Consider the following 18450-nt stretch of genomic DNA (forward strand, 5'->3'; position numbering starts at 1 on the left):
TCTTGGTAAAACCAATATTTTATTCAAACATCACTAATACATAGTTATACGTATGGATAACACAAAAAAGTACAGCGCGAAACGTATCCCTTGAACGAGATTTGTCGCCGCACCAACGTGTCATAATTATTTTTTTTAAATAATAACTTATAGTAGAATATACTTTAGGTTTGAGACCACGATAAAAAACTCGTTAACATTGAGAACGTATCATTAAAAACATCTTATTGCAAGTTTTAACAATAATCAAATGTGCAAAAATTTTATTATATTGTCTCTTCCATGCGCCGGTGGCGCCGCCTGGACTTGAAAAAATATAAACATATAACTATCTGATCTGAAAGACTTATCACAATAATGATATTTACAGACAGCTCGATCAGTGGCGCTGACCCTCGCTAAATCAAGAGAGCACATACTTAACTTTATACATTATCTATATCTTACTAATAAATCACACGTAATTTTGTTGTTGATTCTGATTGGTTGTGCAAATGAGCAAGAGGGCGCTGCGCGCCGAACGACTGTGACGCCAGGTGGCGCCGTCGTCGGGCGCACAGCTCACGACAATTAGATGATATTAAGTGATGGTTTTTTCCGGTTGATTAGGCACCATTTTGACGGGGGGCGAGGGATGCGACGCGGTTCTCGATCAGTCGTCTTCCTTCTTCTCCGGTTTGAGATCTACCATTGCGTGGAGCTCCTCCGGACTGTATCTGGAACAGGTTGGGGTCACGCGGGGGGCAACCCTGGGCCACGCCGACAACTCACCCTAACAAGGTCTGCAAGTCGCAGACGAAACGGTAGACGTAACGCTTCCCGGCAGTCTTGTGGATTATGTTCTTGTCGTAGTAGTAGCGGAGGCCGCGCGACAGCTTCTCGTAGTTCATCTTGGGCTTGTTCTTGCGGATGCCCCAGCGTCTGGCCACCTCGTCCGGGTCGGTCAGCTTGAACTCCCAACCGTCGCCGGTCCAGGAGATGAACGCTTGGCAGGATTTGTCCGTCAGGAGCTCCAGCAGGAACTGCCACAGCTGGATGGGGCCCGAGCCTGCAGACACCAACGTCACCACCGAACCACCCAATTCGGAAACGGGGTTACCTGTGAAGCAGGGACCTCCGGGCGCCCCGCTGTTGGGGTATCCGGCGATCATCCCGTTCTGGAGCATGGGCTTGGTGTCGGGTCCCAGGGGATTTATGGGGTCTCGTCCTTGCATCCCCGCAGAAAGGAAGGCGGGGTGCGTGTGCGTATGCGCGTGCGCTATGGAACCGAGATCGTGGTTGTGGGCCCACTGGTCCGGGGCCCCGTTGGTGCCGCTGGGGACCGTCTGGAAGGGGCTACCGTCGTAGGGGGAACCGTACGTGTCGCCGTAACCATCGTTATACCTCCCCGTGCCTGCACACAAAAAAAAATCTCAAACTCTCTCCTCCACGAGCGATGGACCGCGAGCGGTCAACCCGCTTGCCGCCCGCGTCCACGCAATTTTTTCCGATCGTCGCGGTTATTACTCTCGTCCGTCGTTATTTACATAGCTCCATGTGCGTCAACAGCTTATCGCCATTACGTCGGGACCGTCCATTGTTCCCAAATGGGTTCGCCATTTACGGAGGGACGTTACGCGAACCTTGAATTTAAATGACAGTCGAAGGTCGTTAACTCCTGTTACGCCGTAATCGGGGGCAGATTTCGGTGCAACAAGTGAACGTGGGAAACCGCCGACAAAAGCGCCGCAGCAGCCACCGCCGCGATCGAATACTAATGCGGTGCTCCGTCGGATGGTGCATTGTTCTCGCGGTCGGTGGCGCCGAATCGGCGCCACGCTACTCACCTCTCGCGTAATTTTTGACGTAGCTGTGGGGGTGGTACTTGGACTCGATCAGGTTGTTGGCAGCGTAGAATTCGGGGGAACTCTCCAAGTACGGGGGTTGGTGGCCAGCTTCCAGCGCCTGGTACTCGTGCTCTTCGGGGGAGTAGTGGGACGTCTGGAAGAGGTGGGACTGATCTTCGCTGTTCATCGATTGCAGGTTGTCCATTCCGGCGCCGAAGTTGCCCGACTCGTTCGGCGAACACGAGCTCTTGAACCCTGCCACAACAAAGGCGGTGTTAACGAAGAAGGTGGCGGCGCCGCCAACGGAAGAATCCGGTGAAGATTGCCCGATAAAAACCGTCACTTACCATCTTTCAAGTGGTGGTAGGCAGGACTCCGCTGTAGGTGCAGGAACCCCGAGGGGGGCCCCGGCGGCGGCGACCCTTCCTCCCGGATCTCGTCGGCGGGGGGACACGCCGGACTCCGCAGCTGACCGTACCCACCTGCGGACGACAATCGAATTAGCCAACTGCGACGCCAAAACAATGCAAATAGAGCGAGCGCGGAGGCTGGGGTTGGCGAGATGACCGCGCCGTCGGATTGGTCCGCGCTCCGATCCGCCTCTCGCCGAGACCGGCTAATTGGGAGGCTGACCCCGCCCTCCATCTCCCGTTGGTCCACATCTCGGGCCTAGGCGGCACGCGTCCCGGCCGGAAAAAACAAAGGAGCGCCAGATGAGATTACGACGACGCGATTCGCACGAGGGTCACGTCGCCAGGAAAACTTTTATAGGGGATCGGGTCTCTGGTTGAAATCACTCGTTGGACGTTACGGAGGATGTCCGGTGTTAGAAAAGAGATGTTTTGAATGTTAATGTTAATTATAAACCTGCAGGCTAGTTACAACAAATACTGCACGAGGCACGCCACCACCCAAAAGACCACCATCATCATTCTATTTGTTTGCGCTGAGCGCATCCTTCCTTCAGATGGTGCAGATCCGATCAACAGTGCATCCGTGGCGTTTTTTGTTTTTCTATTCGTGTTTGCTTGTTTTTACACCGGAGGTCATCAGGTTAAGTACACTAGGTGGCTCGATTCGCCATTGTATGTTAATGGTGAATAACTATATATAGCGGTGTGTCAGTCTTTCGGGGGTAACAAATGGAACCCGAATCGACCATGATCGTTACCTAACAATACCTAATGTCACATTTTCATCGCGTTTCACTCAGATCCCACTCGATAACGGCGAGATTTCACGTGACGAACAAATGACGATCGAAACGATTGTCAACAGTCGAAGAAGCCAACCGCGACACGTTTTCCGATCGGGCCCTCCTCGCAGAATAAAAAACGTGCGACACGGAATTATTATTGGTCGAGGTGTAACATTTCAAAATTAGAAATGAAAATACATATTGATTTACGATTGTTCCGTGTGAAAAAATTACGAATGTAAATTGCTCGATTTAATTAATGTTTCGTTTAAACAATGATTAAAAATAATAGCCCAGCGGGATATAAAAGCAAGAGTCATTTAAATAAATGACTTCCGAAAAAAATGAGGTCCATAAAAATGACTGGGACTTGGCCTGAGGTAGCTATGACTCACCTACTAGATTTTGGAGGTGATCTATCTACCTGTAGCAGGTAGGTGTATATTTATAGAGGAAACTGTATCTTTGGTAGTTTTGTAGTAAAACGGATTCATTCATGGTGGTGAAGAATAAATCAAAAGAAGAAAGTTTGGTGGATGAGTCAGTGGAGAGGGCAGTTTTTGGGAAAACAAGAAAAATGCATCCAGTGGAAGGAAGAATGCGGTCGTTAACATTCCAGTGGAAGAGTTGGGTCAGTAAAGACCCAAACAGAGAAGTAGCAACAAGAGAAAAGAGGTTGAAAAAATCGAGAAAAAAAATGCGTTGTTGTCGGTTTGGATCCCAAAGTCGGAGCAGTATCAAGTACAAGGCTAATTACCGAAGGCATCGATCGTAAGAGACCCGATAAAACAAGCCTTAACGAGTACATTACGCACGTAATTAATAAAACCTCAACGACCGTCTCGGAACCGGAATAATAAAGCGAAATGTAACCAATTTAATTCAATAAAACGCTCGGAATAACCACAAATTGATTGTGGCATAAAACCCGGCCGTAAAGAAACCGGTAGTCCCGCACGCCCGAAATAAAGACCAATCGAGTGCGATGTCACCGCCGGAGGAACTGGCACCGCAAAATCGCCACCATACATCATCTCGCATTCCGGACCCGGAGCTCGTTTAATCCGAGCGCGAGCGTTTCGCAGCGGAATTCTTCGCATTTTCTATTGGCTAATTGGTCGATAAACCCGCCGCATGTACGGGGTGTTTTTTTTTTCTCCCGTGCGGCTCGGTTTTACTGTTAAATTAATTTGCTTATGCAAATCGGCCGAGCGGCATGCAACGAATGCAGATCGACTTGTAGATCATCGTTTGGCTTGTGCTATCGACGATTAATTTCAATGATCGAACGGTCGGTTCGGCGTTTGCGGACGGGGAGTCAGGCCGTGGTAGCGGCGAGGCCGTTCTTGCAAGTTTTCAGTTAAAAATATAAACTGGTGTGTGAGACAGGTGCTAGTCTAACAGAACCACCTGCTTGGTCAACAACTTGTGTTTTACAGCGAGAGCGATACGAGGAGATACGATCGCGACGGGGACGGCGGGGGCGAAGGGATGGGGGAGGCTAGCCGAAATTTTCACAACGAGGCCAGTGGGCGAAAAAAAGTGACACGATTTTGCCACACCCTGTAGATTACATATTTTCGAGAAACGAAACTGGAAACAATTTTAGAAAATTACAAGGCCTTCCTGTTCTTTTTGATTTTTTTGTCATTTTTGATACCGGAACAGAATGATTCAAAAACTGTCGAAGCTCATTCTCTTTCACTCACGCAAAAATTTTGAAAAGTCGTTACAAATTCTTTTCCACTTTTTGTTTTGGACGAAGGTTTGGAATGTGATATATACAGGATGTCTGAAATAGCGGAGTACGAATTCCCACGGATAACTTGATGTACAGCGCGTATCTCTTTTAATTTCTCAATTAGCTTAGGTGCATTTATCGTGAGCACATCCGGTAGATGTGTGGAGTAATGACCAATTTTTGTTGGTCGAGTAAATGAAGGGAATAAAATAAAAACTTGAACAATGATGGTATGATCATAATAAGTCAGAAGTTTAAGTAATTTATTTAATTACATACAGGTGTCGCTTTGATCTGGTACCCGTATGGCATCAGGTTTATTACCTTCCAAGTTAATAGTTTTTCCCGCGTTAAACGTCAAAATTAAACACTACCTGCTGCAAATTTACTCGATTTCAGGCGTGGAAGGTGAAGCGAAAGAAGAAGAAAGGGAAAGGAGGATTGGAAGGCTTCCAGGAATAAAAGACAAAAATGACGGGGAAAAGATGATGAATACAAAGCAGCAGAAGAGATGAATAACAATGAATGGGAAATATTTTTCTTATTAATAATGATAATGGAAGGAATAATAATGACAATTGAATCATGGCGTGATAAGATATGAGGGAAGCAAATTTAGAACGAAAAGTGGAAGAAAAGAAGTGTGGTTTGCAGAATTGATAAAAGTTACAATTGTTTAATAAAAAGAAATTAATTATAGACAGATGAAAAAAGAAATAGAAATAAAAAGTGGTTGCAGAAACATTATGTGAACAATTAAAGAAGTAAGAAACAAGAAAAAAATATCTTGAGAAATTGAGTTCATCAGTAAGTTTATGTATCGATAAAAAATAATATACAGGGTGAAAAAATAAAAACAAAAAAAAACCAGCCAGTTGAAAAAATAACTGAAAGCTTATCCTTTTGAGAACATAAAAAAAGAAAAAAAAATGTAATAATGAATCAAGTAAGAAAAGATAATTTCAGAAATGAAGTTGATGTATCTAATATTAATATGAAATCAAAAATCATATCTATACAGAGTGAGTATCTGTAATTAAACACACAATTGAAATATGTACGCGTAAAAAAAGAACAAAAAACCAAAATAGATATACCTACAGCTTTGAAAATAAAAAGGTATAGCTAATAAATGAATGCTGCCATCGACGATCCCTATGAAAACAAAAAACAACTTCGAAAAATAAGACAATTATGTTAAAGGGTGTAAGGAAGCCCCTTCTGATCACACTATAATTATCATTATCCTTTAACGCAAACCTCACAGGTGTTAGACGACAAATGTCTTTTCCTGTGAAACCGGAAGTCGATTCTAATATCTATAATTATGTCAAATTCGAACAATATCATGTTTGGCGGGATGGTTTATCGAAATAGTAACATCAGAACAAAGACGCAAATAAAGGAAGACACTTGTCAAATTCCGTTTACGTTGTCAGTAATAAAAGTGAAAAACACCATAAACTGAAGAATAAAAAAAGGAAAACAGCAACGAACAAAGACCAAAATATGCAAAACCAAATTTACGAGTGAGTCAGAAAGATAAAAGAAAACGCCGAAAAAAGGACGAATCTAAAACAAAGGAAGAACAGATACAGGAATGGTGATAAAAAGGTGTGGTCGTTAAAATGGGGGAGAAAGTTAACTCACCAGGTAGCTAGATCCAGAAGTTTTTGATTTTAACATAACTAAGGATGTGTTTGTGTTGTATGGTTAAAAAAAATCGAAATTCGAACAACAATCAAAACGGAGGTGTCAAAAAAAATTGTTGATTAATGTTTTTTTTTTTGTGACGGTATTTTGCTTGGTGGTCGATTATGCGGCGGAAGAATAGAGAACGAATCGGAGCCGCCGCTCCCGTCCCGTTCTGACCGAATTATTTCGGTTGGAGGCACGCGTCGCCCGCAACAGGTGTCGGGAGCAGAAGGCATACGCGAAGTCAGCTGCAGTCCGAGCACCCAGCAGATGCCGCCGCCGTCCGTCTCGAAAAATACAATCCGAAAGGCTCGCTTGGTAGTGGCGCGACGCCGCTCCCGGGTACCTTGCGGGATGACGGTGCAGGTGGTGCGTCCCGTGGCGTCGACGTCCAGGTCGGTGTAGGTCTGGGGGCAGTCTCCGTAGAAGGGCTCACCGCTGGGGCTGACTAGATCCAACACTTGCAGCACCATCGTGCCCTCGGGCGTCTCCGTGGTTCCGCTCCGGCGATCGCGTCACTACCGGCAAAACGCGACCTGTTCTCTTGACGCGCGGCTTCGTACTGACGGACGCACGGACGACTCCCTCCCCATCGCTCCTCCACTGGAACCACCGGCTGCGCCCCACCCCGCGCGCCCCGCGGAACCGAGGAAATTCAGGAAATGCGATAACCGAGACGGGCAAGACCCGACCAAAACACCAAATTCGATCAGGGAGGCGGCGGTGTCGCCGCCGCCACGGGGACGGGAAGGCTTTTAAAGTTGGCGCGGGACAAACGAAATTAGCGGACGTTTAGGGGTGGCCATTATGCTGCGGCTAACGAAGTTTAGGGGGGTTTAAAGAAATCGGGGACGCGACGACAAATAAAAACATACAAAGCTAATTTGCCGAACTGGCAACGTCGACTCGTATTTGACAAGGCAAGAATTTGACAGTGCGACAGTCAAAATATCAAAAGTGGATCTACTTCACTTCTGATAACTAATTAAAGACCCTTGTCAAAATCCTAGTTTGTGTCAAATTGCGTTGTCAAATACTGATCTCGTAGAAAAGAACAAGAACATTATCGTTAAATGTCAAATTCGTATTTAAATAAAAAGCAAACGCGCGACGAACGATATTTTATCGACAATTAATAAGATCGATTTTCAATTTGTTGTAACGATTACATTTGGTACATAATATAACTTTATGTACACGCGGCGTAATTTCGTTATTAACGATAATTGGCGACTATGTATTTATAATTATTCTGCAATGTATAAGTAATTTTACTCGATTGAACATTAATTATCACATTAAAAAAAGTACACGTTTTGTTCAAAAAATTGTTTGAACCGTTTAAAACGACCGAACGGAAATCGATCAAAGCTAATGTGACAGTTGAGCGTAACGTGTTATTAACGCAGAATCAATTCTGAATAAACTTAAATAAATTAAATTCAATTATGTCTGTTAGATTTGAATAAATGTATTCTGGCGCCTCGTCGATTTATTTTTGTATAGTAATCGACAAATTAAAAAAAATGTATAGGTATATTACCTAAACACCGTTCACGTTGTTTTGGCAGAATGGGAGGCCATGATTTATTTTTTTAATGTTGGACACACTGCTTGATTTTCGTCAAGAAAGTGCCTGACATGAACATAACATGTTGCTGAGTATTCTTCTATTGCCAACTAGTAAAACTGACAACAATGCACTAGACATTGACGCTATTTATAACCTCAAACTTAGAAAAACATAACCAAAATTTCCATGGCCTCCCATTACGCCAAAACAACGTGAATGCATTATATGAATCAATATAAAAATCCATCGAATTATTTTGCTACAACCGACAACACTGCATACATCTGTCTATATTTGGGACAATTTTAACGGATCCGTAATTTTTCTCAATTAAGAATCTATCTATTGATAAAAAGTGTTGTTCTTTTTTTCTGTGGATGAGGTGTAACAAGGTAAACAGTCGGATATAAGTGCTCGAGTACCCTTCATGGCTGCGAGAACAGGAATTCTAGTAATTACAACCGTAAGCAATCACTCTAACTACAACAGCCTCACTTACGCAATTTTATAGTCTCTCCGACCGACGTATCGTTATATTTTAACGTTCCAATATCGTTACTCAACAACGGACGAATATCAACGATTGATCAACAAATCTGTATTTTTAACTGTACGAAGAGAAATTTTAGAAATGTGGTGATATCCATTATTGTAATCCAAGAGAGAGAAACGATAATTGAGAAAAATGCATAAAAACAACAGACACTTAAGAAGTAAATACCTAAAATAAATGAACAACGCATTTCACCATGTTATGACAAAAAATCACGTAGAGAGAATGCACATTTGGGGCGTTCATTTAGACAAAAAATATTTTTCTTTAATCCGTCAATGTAATGTGCTGGTGATATGACACAATATTTGTAAAAAGTGGGGAGTTGGTCTTTGGTCGTTCAAAAACAGAAAGAACAGAAAGATCGGAAACAAAACCTTATGTGGTGGTCACTTAAATCTCCAAATTTAAACCCAACAGAAAACATGTGGAATAAATACCAACTGAGTTACACTTGATTTTTTTTATTATGTACGATTTAGATCGGGTCTTATTATAATGCTGTTTTCTCTACATTCTGAAAAAGACCATTCAAAAATATTTTCCGTGTTTTTGATAAGAACGGAGAAGTTTTTCGGGTCTAATTACTCCAAGCAGATAATCTGAAAGAAAGTAAAGACTCGAGTCTTAAAATCCAACCTTGCGGAACACCAGAAATGGTAATCAAAAATTGAACCCATTGTACTGAAAAAACTCTTTGTTAGAACGGCATGACGATGTAAGTTTTATCGTTCTGCAGAAAAACCAAACGACTGCAATTTACAGAAAACACTAAAACGATCTAATCTAACAAAACCTCGAGATAACTCAGTGTAAATTACATCTACCTGTTCCACATGACTCAAAATGCGGATGTAGCTTTTCACACAGAAATCAAATTTGTTACAGCTGATCCAGTTTTGATAAAAGCAGGTAGAGTGGCGACTTCTGTATTGCCAGAATCACATCAGTTTGTCAAATCTGTCGAGTCTACGATTTTTACAGAGCTTTAACAAATTTTCAGAAAAATCCAACATTTCCCAACAAAATCAAGACAACGAGTCATTTTATCTATATAGGTAACGCGCGTCCAAAAAATGCGTGGTCATGTGACTGGTTTTTGCTTTTGTTCCCGTTAACTGTCAAACTACAGATGTCAAATGGCGTGATTAAAATGACGCTCGAAATGAGGTTATGACGTTTGGAAAAGAGAGAGACAGAAAATCACTCCTGGTTGACCAGAATTTTTTGAACGCTCGTAATTACTGTGTAAACATTTGCGAGCGAATCCTGTGCATCGTCCGCACATTTTTTACATAAAGTTAACTCCCAAGTTGTCAAACTTTGGACAATCGCCGCCACTTGGATCGATGAAAGCTCTGTTCCGTCGAAATTCGTTAAGAAAGCGCGAGGGGGCCGCTTCCCACGCCCTCCCTCGCCGATGAATGCCCCCCTAGACAATCGTCCGAAATGAAAAGCGCAAGGCCATTTCGCTTCCTCCAATCTGCAAGATGCACTCGGCACGTCGAAATGTGCATCGCTATAAATGTACCGCGCGCGCGATTTCCTTACCGTTTTGAATAGCGGCCGCAGCCTGAAAACGTATTGTACGACTTCCGGTGGCGGAAGAGGAGGAAACCCGACACCGTCACACGTGATTTGCCTACCTTCGGCCCCCGACACGGTCTATCCCGGGCCGCACCGCGACTGGATCGAGCCCCCTTATCGTCCCGATCTGGGGCGTGCATACAAAATTAATGCGACATGACACTTGGGATATTTAAATCACCGAACATTAATAGTTAATTCCGTCGGGAAAAACACGACAATAAAATCGCGCCGCTAGCGGTTAATCGACGAACTGATTTCCTGCAGGACAGGAAACAGATACAGATAACAGATCTCGAATTGTTGATCAAAATATCGCTGAATAATTAATTAGCGGACATAACGGCGACGCAAGTTTTCGGATTTTCGGACGACAGACGCCATCTTGAAATTTACCGCGAGACGTGAGTCACCGCGTTGCGCAACCCGACGTCAAATAATTAAATAGTACGACTTGTTTGGATGAATTGTTATTACCTGAAATCCGACGAAGGACGAAATCGCGATGATTCACGACGACACCAGAGCATACATTTTTCGATCGATCCCAAAACAAACGAAAAACACACTGGATATGTCAAAAAATTGATGAAGACAAAGTCGAAACGTATCTGGACGGAGATATCTCGATCGGGCGTGCGTTGGGCAAGTTTTAATCGTCACTTTGAGTATATTGGACATATTTTATCTTTAACAAACACAAGTAAGTTAACAAAGCTGTTAAAATCTTAGTTCTTTGTCAATTGACACGTTCGCTGTCAAATATTGGCTTTGTCTGCGCACACAGAGCTGGTATAAATCGACACGAATCGAATTGTCAAATATAAATTGTCACAATCGATAGAGTTTATATCTGTCGATTCGTCGATTATAACTGCGACACTGATTTTAATCGACGAGTCGAAATATTTCGCACGATTGATTTTTTAGATAATGTCATTATTGATGTTTGGGAGGACAAATAAAAATTGACAGTTTGGAAGGAGCTGTCGATTATAATTCTTGCGCGCCTCGTCGGTGTTTTTTATCGGTTGTTAAAACGCCGGAATCGATAAAACACGCAGAAAAATCAGCGACAATTTAAAATAATCTGAGGGACATAAATCATCCGGGGGCAGAACATCCATATTTTTGACTTTAACAATCCTTGCCAACACTTTATATTCTGTGTTTTATTGGCCGCGGCCGGTTTAGTTAAGTGGATAAATTGTGCAAATACGTTGGCCGGATGCCCAGATTTTGCATATGCAAAGAACACTGACAATAAAGATTGTTGGGGGGCGAGCCTTGGAACGTGGTGGAATCGTCGGATTCCGCAGATGATCAACGTCTCCTCGAGCGTCGTTGAAGAAGTTGTCAAAGCCGGACTGGATCCACGAAATAATGTCCGCGGGGACAAAAGCCTCGAGACCACCTTTATCGTCCATCAGCTCCACTCGAAAACCACCCATTTCCGCCCCATCGCGTAAGCCAATACAACGGCGGATTCCTCCGCTCCACGTGCTCGTAACAGGAGAGTGTGTGCGCTACCCCGCGTGCTCACAATGGAAACCGTCGCGAGGACGGCCCCCCATGCCAAAAGAGAGGAAGTGGCCCGAGTGGTGTTGGATGACGAGGGGTATCTTCGAACACGTGCGCCTCGTCCGACAACTGTCTTCACCGTTCAAAGGGGTTCTTTCGGGGGGGCTTCCATTGCGAAAAGGGGGCCAAGAACAACGCCGCAGACAATCAAACCACTTCAGGTTTGGACAAGGGTGGAGTGGAGGATGTTTGAGACGAATGCGGCGGCTCGCTCGAATGGTGCTAACGGTGACTCGTTCGCATAGGAACCGCCATCAAACCAAAACCATCCTTGATCTTCCTTGATGACAACTCATCAAGTTAAGACGCACGTTTTAGAATCAGCCAGCCTTGACACGTGTCGCTGCATCCGCAAACGGCGAATTTCGGGGCATCCCACTCGCGCCGTCCGCCCCGAGCTGCGACGTGCCTTTGACGCGTCGAGATTCGTAGATAATTGCCCCCGGTGAGGGTAGCAGTCGCGCCAAGGCCGATAATTGGCGTTATTTGTTTCAATTAGAGCTCGTTGGACTAAATGCCTCTATTGAATTAACGTTTTATTTTACAAGGCAAATTACGATAGGGCCATTATCGTCGCTTTTGTGTGCTAAGCAGTGTTCAACACGAGTGTCAAAGGATGATAACGGATTATCGAGTCGGCATTATCTTGTGTTTTAGTACGAAGTTGGCAGATAAAGTGTGTTTGTGTTGCATGGGTCGGACCGATTGCGAACCGTTGGGGAAAAATAAACGTCGAAAGAAAAACGCGACGGCGATTTGTACAAGAGCCAAACCGCTATCAAATCGCGGTCAGTTCTTGATTAAGAGTTTGACGTTAATTGTTCGACCACATCATCAGCGTTTTTATCGCCAACGGCTTTGTTTCCGGTCTGTTTTCCCAGATTTTTTTGACGCACTTGTGCTGTCTTATCGGACGACACACAAACATTCGAGTTCGCACGTAAACACGAGGTTTTCACAAGAAGAGCTCTGTGTGCGGAAAGAAAAAGTCACAGGCACGTGCGCAAACATCGGGGGTTTGAGAGGTGGTCAAGAGAGCCGGGCCCAAATTTGCGCGTTCTGGTCTACAGTCCGGCTGGAAGGACCGATCCACAAAAGAAAAGAGTAGAAGTGAGTCTTTTTGTGCTAAGCCCAGAGATTGAAGGGCGAGACGAAGTTGAGCTCGACAACTGGGCGAAGCACAAAAAGACCTAAATATAAATCTGATCAATACTGCTTTGAAACATTTGATGAACGCATGTCCGACATAATATGTTATATTTAGCTCAGCGACAAACCATCCACTTTCTGCGTTAAATGGTTTTGAAAAAAAGACCTCTTTTTTAATAAAAGAAGAACACAAAATGAAAAACAAAGAAACAAGAAGTAGGTATAAATAAAATTGCTGTTTGTCTCTTATTTCAAAAAATGTTCACACTTTTTGCGCGATACAGCATTTTAGCAGTTTTTATCTTGTTTTTCTGTCTTTCTTGTTCTGTTTGATTCTACTTCCTAACTCAAAAACTAATGAAGAGATTTTCTCCAAAGTTTGTTTAAAAAGGGAACATTTCTGATTGTGTTTTGCACTTTATTTCATCACGATATGACTTCAGGGAGCTGTGCAGCAACGAAAAATCTGTGCGGAGGATATCGCGGTGCAGTGAGCTCACCTCACACAGGCCAGTTTCTAATAAAAATGATCAAAACTGAACAAATTTCATCGAAAAATCAATAAAATAATCTTATTGTTTGTTTGCCTTTTCCAAAATACCAATTGGCAACAAATTGTTTTAATTCTAGATTTGAATTAAAATAAACAAATTAAGGTTCTACACAGCATAAAAAAATTTTAGTCTCTTCAACATAGTAAAAAAATAAAAAAAAAGTATCCTCATTAGTGCCAACACAACAATTTGGAGAAGCATAATTTGTTACTGGATTGTCAATTTAATTAATTCAGTTTCCGTTGTGTTTTCTAATCCTCTCTCCTTTTGTTTGTTTTTCAACAATTCAAACATTTCCGTCCTGCTAAAATATTCACGGTTCACATTTTTTTTCTTCTGTCGCTCCAAATGTATAAGCGCTAGCAGGGCAATTTACTTAATTTACTTCTGCATTAATTTTGAATTCGATTTTTTGCAATAAAGGTGTCTACAGTAAGTAAAGAAGAAATTAATTCAAACATTCTGACTAAATATAAGTGCAAAGCGCTGTTAATCTAAATTGTTTCTGCAACTTATTAGTGAAAAAAATGCAAACAAAAAATTTTCGCTCATCCTGTAAAAGCAATTCAACAACAAATCTTGGAAAACGTTTTTAAAAACGACCAAAAATCTTCTCTTAAAACCAGAAGAAATTACGTAAATTCGAGAATTTGTCTCAAAATATAAATCTTGGTCTCTTCAACAGTGCCAGAATAAAAAAGTTTGTCTCTTCAAGATTGTCAAAATAAAAAATACAACAGTGCAAAATGAAAACAAATTGTTTAGTTCGAAAATTGGTGACAAAATAAAAAATCCCACTCTTTAGCAGTGCTAAAATAAAAATCTTAATCTCTTCGGCAATGTCAAAATCAAAAATCTCTGTTTTTTCGACAGCACCAAAACAAAAAAAATCTTAGTCTCTTCGACTGTGCCAAAATAAGAAATGTTAGTCTATTCGACAGTGCCAAAATAAAAACTCTTAGTCTTTTCGACAGTGCCAAAATAGAAACTCTTAGTGTCCCGACAGTGCCAAACGGAAGAAGAATTTAAAAAAATAGTCTCTTCAAGATTGTTAAAATGAAAATCAAATAGTCTTTTCAACAGTACCATCATCAAAAACATGATTCCTTTACTCAAAATTTTGTTACAAAACACAAATTGCTTTAGTTCGAAAATTGGTCTCAAAATAAAAAATCTGAGACTCTTCAATAGTGCCAAAATAAAAATCTTAGTCTCTTCGACAGTGCCAAAATAAAAAAATCTTAGTCTCTTCGACAGTGCCAAAATAAAAAATCTTAGTCTATTCGACAGTGCCAAAATAAAAACTCTTAGTCTCTTCGACGGTGCCAAAATAAAAAAATCTTAGTCTCTTCGACTGTGCACAATAAAAAATCCTAGTCACTTCAACAGTGCCAAACAGAGATTCGAAAGAACATAAATAATTACCAAAACTTCAATTTCTGTGGACTGTCAGTCTAATCTATTCAATTTCCGCTGTTTTCTAATCCTTTAACTCTTTGTCCTGTTTGTCGGTAAATCTATCGTTTCCGTGGCAAACATTCGCGCTTCCCATTTCTCTTTAGTCGTTCCGTGTTCGCCGCCACCGCCTCACCTCGTTTCCCGCCCTCCACCTCTGGCAAAGCGCGAAAACCTCGCCTCCTTTTACGCACCGTGCGTCAATCTTCGTCGTCTTTGTGCATCACAATAAACAAATTGATAGGAATGCGTCGGGTGGTAAAAGCAAACATCCTGTCGCCGGTGAAAAAAAATTAATTGATGAATTAATGAATCCCCGGTCAACGCAGGACAAACGATCAACTGCTCAATAACAAAAACCGATAACCGCTTAATTAGTCGCAAGTCTCAAAGGAAACGACGATCCAACTTCCTTTCATCTCGCGGGAGCGTCTCGCGCCGAAAACGTACCTCTGTACACTAGAGCCATCGCGGAAGACACACCGACCACCGTGGGGGCTGGTGCTGCAGCCACTGGACTACCACGTCGGCGTCTTGGACGAGGAGCGCTGGCATTGTTGGAAGCCGACCGTGTCCGAAGAACACGGTGTGCAATACTGGCTCTTATCTGACTTTCACTATCGGGCCCATCCTCGGGCCCATGAAACAGATTACGCGTCCGGTCTGGTGATTTCGCGTCGCAATCGGCGTTTCTTCACCGAGATAAGCGGCCTCGGAGCCACCCTCTACGACGGACGCTCTCGTAACGCGCCCGCGTCTTCGGCAGATGGGTATCGCCCATGTGTTATTACCTTGCGCAATTAAAAAAAGAACAGCGGTCACGCTGGTGGATCCGAAAGTTGCGCCGTTGCCTAATCCAGGTTAATACGGCTAAAGTGTGTGATTGTCGACTTGGCGATTTATTAATAATTTCGTACTCGGCATCCTTTGTTACGTCGACGTTTCGGTTAGTCCTTTTCGAAAAATGGCGCAGAGACATGCTGGTCGCGGCTCGCTGCGCGCTAAAATTAGAACCGTGTACTTCTGCTCATTTGAAATTGTAATCGGGGATTTACATAAAAATGTGATTCGTTACAAAATGGGACGTTCCCACTGGACGATCGGCCGGGGTCACGGGAAGGGCTCCTCCACCGAATACTTTCCAAGACCACTCGAGACCGAAATGCAAATTTTATTAACAGTCGGGCCCAAACAACTAAATAAATTCACCAAAAAAACAACACCCGCAGCTCTCGCAAGGTCGGGACGTCCCCGAGCGCAGAACGAGTTTTTTTCCTCACTGAAAATAGTGAGCAAAGATGGCAATTTAATCACTAGTGAGGAAATAATATTTGCTCACTTGTGTTGAAACTAGCCCCGAGTTTAGAAAAAGTGCGTCTGGACTCACCGTCGTGGAGGAAGTTGTTGTTGTTGGGGGCGGCCGGCGTCGGCGTGGTGTTGGGCACCGGGGTGATCGTGATGGGCTTCCGGTCCTCTCCCGGCAGCATCGATCCCTGGTAGTCCAAGAAGTTGAGGTCCGGGACGCACATCGAGTTGTAGATGTTGGCCCCGACGATCGGCAAGGATCGCTCCTTCTCCACGTCTGGAAAATCCTTATGATTAGCGCGGCCTAAACACCGACATTACGCGCCAATTACGTTATCGGAGCCTTGATCGGCCCCGATACGACGTCGATCAAATTAATGGAAATTACGATATTCGTTTCTGGCCGGGAAATTACACGTTCAGTCCCACGAAAGGATTTTTTCCTGGCGTGCGGCGGTCGCACGCTGGCTGGACGCGCTAATTGGTGTGTCATTTGCGACGTACCTTTCTGCAACTGCTCCAAGTGCTCCCAGAGGATGTCGCCCACGAAAGCTGGGGCGCGGGCGGCGAACGCGTCTTTGCCCATGGCGCAGATGTCCTTGCCCTTCATCCGGAACTGGTGCAAGGGGATGCATTCGAGGGAGAACTCCTTCACGGCCCACTGCAGCCAGTGGGCGACGTGGTTCTCGGTCCATTGACGCGGATCTGCAACCAGAGACAAAATCAGAAAAAGAGTCAACTTCAAAGAAGAAAAGTCGCAAAATCGAAGACAACAAGCAAAATAGTTCTGCGTTAGTCTTCCTTATTTTTAGATGTGGATTGTCAAACTCAAGGTCGCTTGAAACTTATGGTTGAACTGTAGGTTAGTGAGAAATCTGTCATAAATTCCATATACTTTATAAGCGAGCCTAGTTACTTTTCCTGGTAGTGCCAACTTAACAATAAGTCATACCTTCAAAGAGTGCAACTTCAGACCAATGTATCTTTGTGGGGGGAGTCCCGATTTTTTTTTAATTCCATATTTGGACTACTGAAGTGATCCCCTACAACGCTCTGAATTCGGAATTCGCGAATTTTGGGACACCCTGTATAAATGTTTCAAATTTTTTTTTTTACAAATTTCAGTTCTTTGTGTTTAATCACACCAGAAACTACATCTAGGAACAAAAATCAAATTGAAAAATGAGAAAGATGAACTCCTGAGCTTGGAAAACTGTCGAGATCTTCTTTACGAATTTTTCTTGTTTATAAAAAAACATTTTGAACTGTGCCGCCAATTGAGTTACATATTTGTACTTCCACGTTTTATCAGATAGAAAAAATTCCACGAACCGAAAGCACTCCTTCGTCACACGAAATTATCTCGATAGACGCGGAATTAGCTGGAAATTAATTGCGCAACGCCACTATCAGCACATCACCGTTGATTGGCACCGAATTAAACAATTTCAACAGAAGCACCCGGATTAACCCATCACGCCGGAGAGGACCATTTAGGATTTCTCCTCACCTCCGCCAGCCGCCCCTTTCCTCCGCCGCCGCAAATTAGCGACCGTCCATTACGTAGCTGCACGAAATGGGTGTTTTTGTCGCTGGCGAAAAAATTTCATTTAGTGGCCTAATTACCTCCAAATAATACTAATCCGATATCGCTATTAGGTTTTTTCTGGCGACGATTACCTTGTCAAATAATGATGAATACGCGGCCCCAAGATCGAAAGCTACACCGCGCGCAAAAAATCCCTATTAGCCGTGGCTCCCGCGGAGGAGCCGCACCAGGTTCTGGGGGTCGACTCCGGGGTGGAGAATCCTCGCTTCCAATCATTTACGCATCAGTAGCAGTTAATTACGTACGGCGAGCTTGTACATCATCCTCTGGCTGGAAAAATGTAAAGATGTAAACGCGTTTCGTGCTCACCGATCGTTAGAGACTTATGTCGTCATTAAATAACGTGGTCGACATCCAATTATCTCCACCAGAAGATGAAAGACGTAAACACGAATTATAAAACAATCACAGGTGCTGGGCTCGGGACGGGAAAAAACAAACAGTCATCAGTGGTGTATCGGAGGGATGCCCCAAGGGATGCCGCGACTCCCTCAACTTTCACCTCTACCTGTCGGAGCTCGCCAATTAATCGGTCTGGCGAGGTTCATTTTCTTAGTGGTTAACACCACTCCTCTTCCTTTCGTAAATAGACACGCGTTTAAACTTGTCACACTGTTTATATTT

The 18450-nt window shown here is 43.5% G+C and overlaps 1 protein-coding gene across 5 annotated transcripts in view; it reads right to left on the reverse strand.

Moving 5' to 3' along the window:
* Positions 1-18450, reverse strand: part of pnt (pointed) — an 83926-nt gene continuing 65476 nt past the window's right edge. For 4 of the 5 annotated variants that reach the window (XM_069039873.1, XM_069039877.1, XM_069039876.1 and 1 more), the window contains 7 exons: positions 16722-16922; positions 16300-16494; positions 2174-2308; positions 1827-2081; positions 1100-1393; positions 772-1048; positions 1-716 (listed from right to left, as the gene is read on the reverse strand). In XM_069039873.1, coding sequence (XP_068895974.1) covers positions 653-716; positions 772-1048; positions 1100-1393; positions 1827-2081; positions 2174-2308; positions 16300-16494; positions 16722-16922 — 1421 coding nt within the window. In that variant the 3' untranslated portion in view covers positions 1-652. The remainder of the gene's footprint in view (positions 717-771; positions 1049-1099; positions 1394-1826; positions 2082-2173; positions 2309-16299; positions 16495-16721; positions 16923-18450) is intronic. The other variant, XM_069039875.1, reaches the window with a different exon arrangement.

This window comes from Tenebrio molitor, chromosome 2 (assembly GCF_963966145.1).
Source record: "Tenebrio molitor chromosome 2, icTenMoli1.1, whole genome shotgun sequence".
Lineage (NCBI taxonomy): Eukaryota > Metazoa > Arthropoda > Insecta > Coleoptera > Tenebrionidae > Tenebrio > Tenebrio molitor.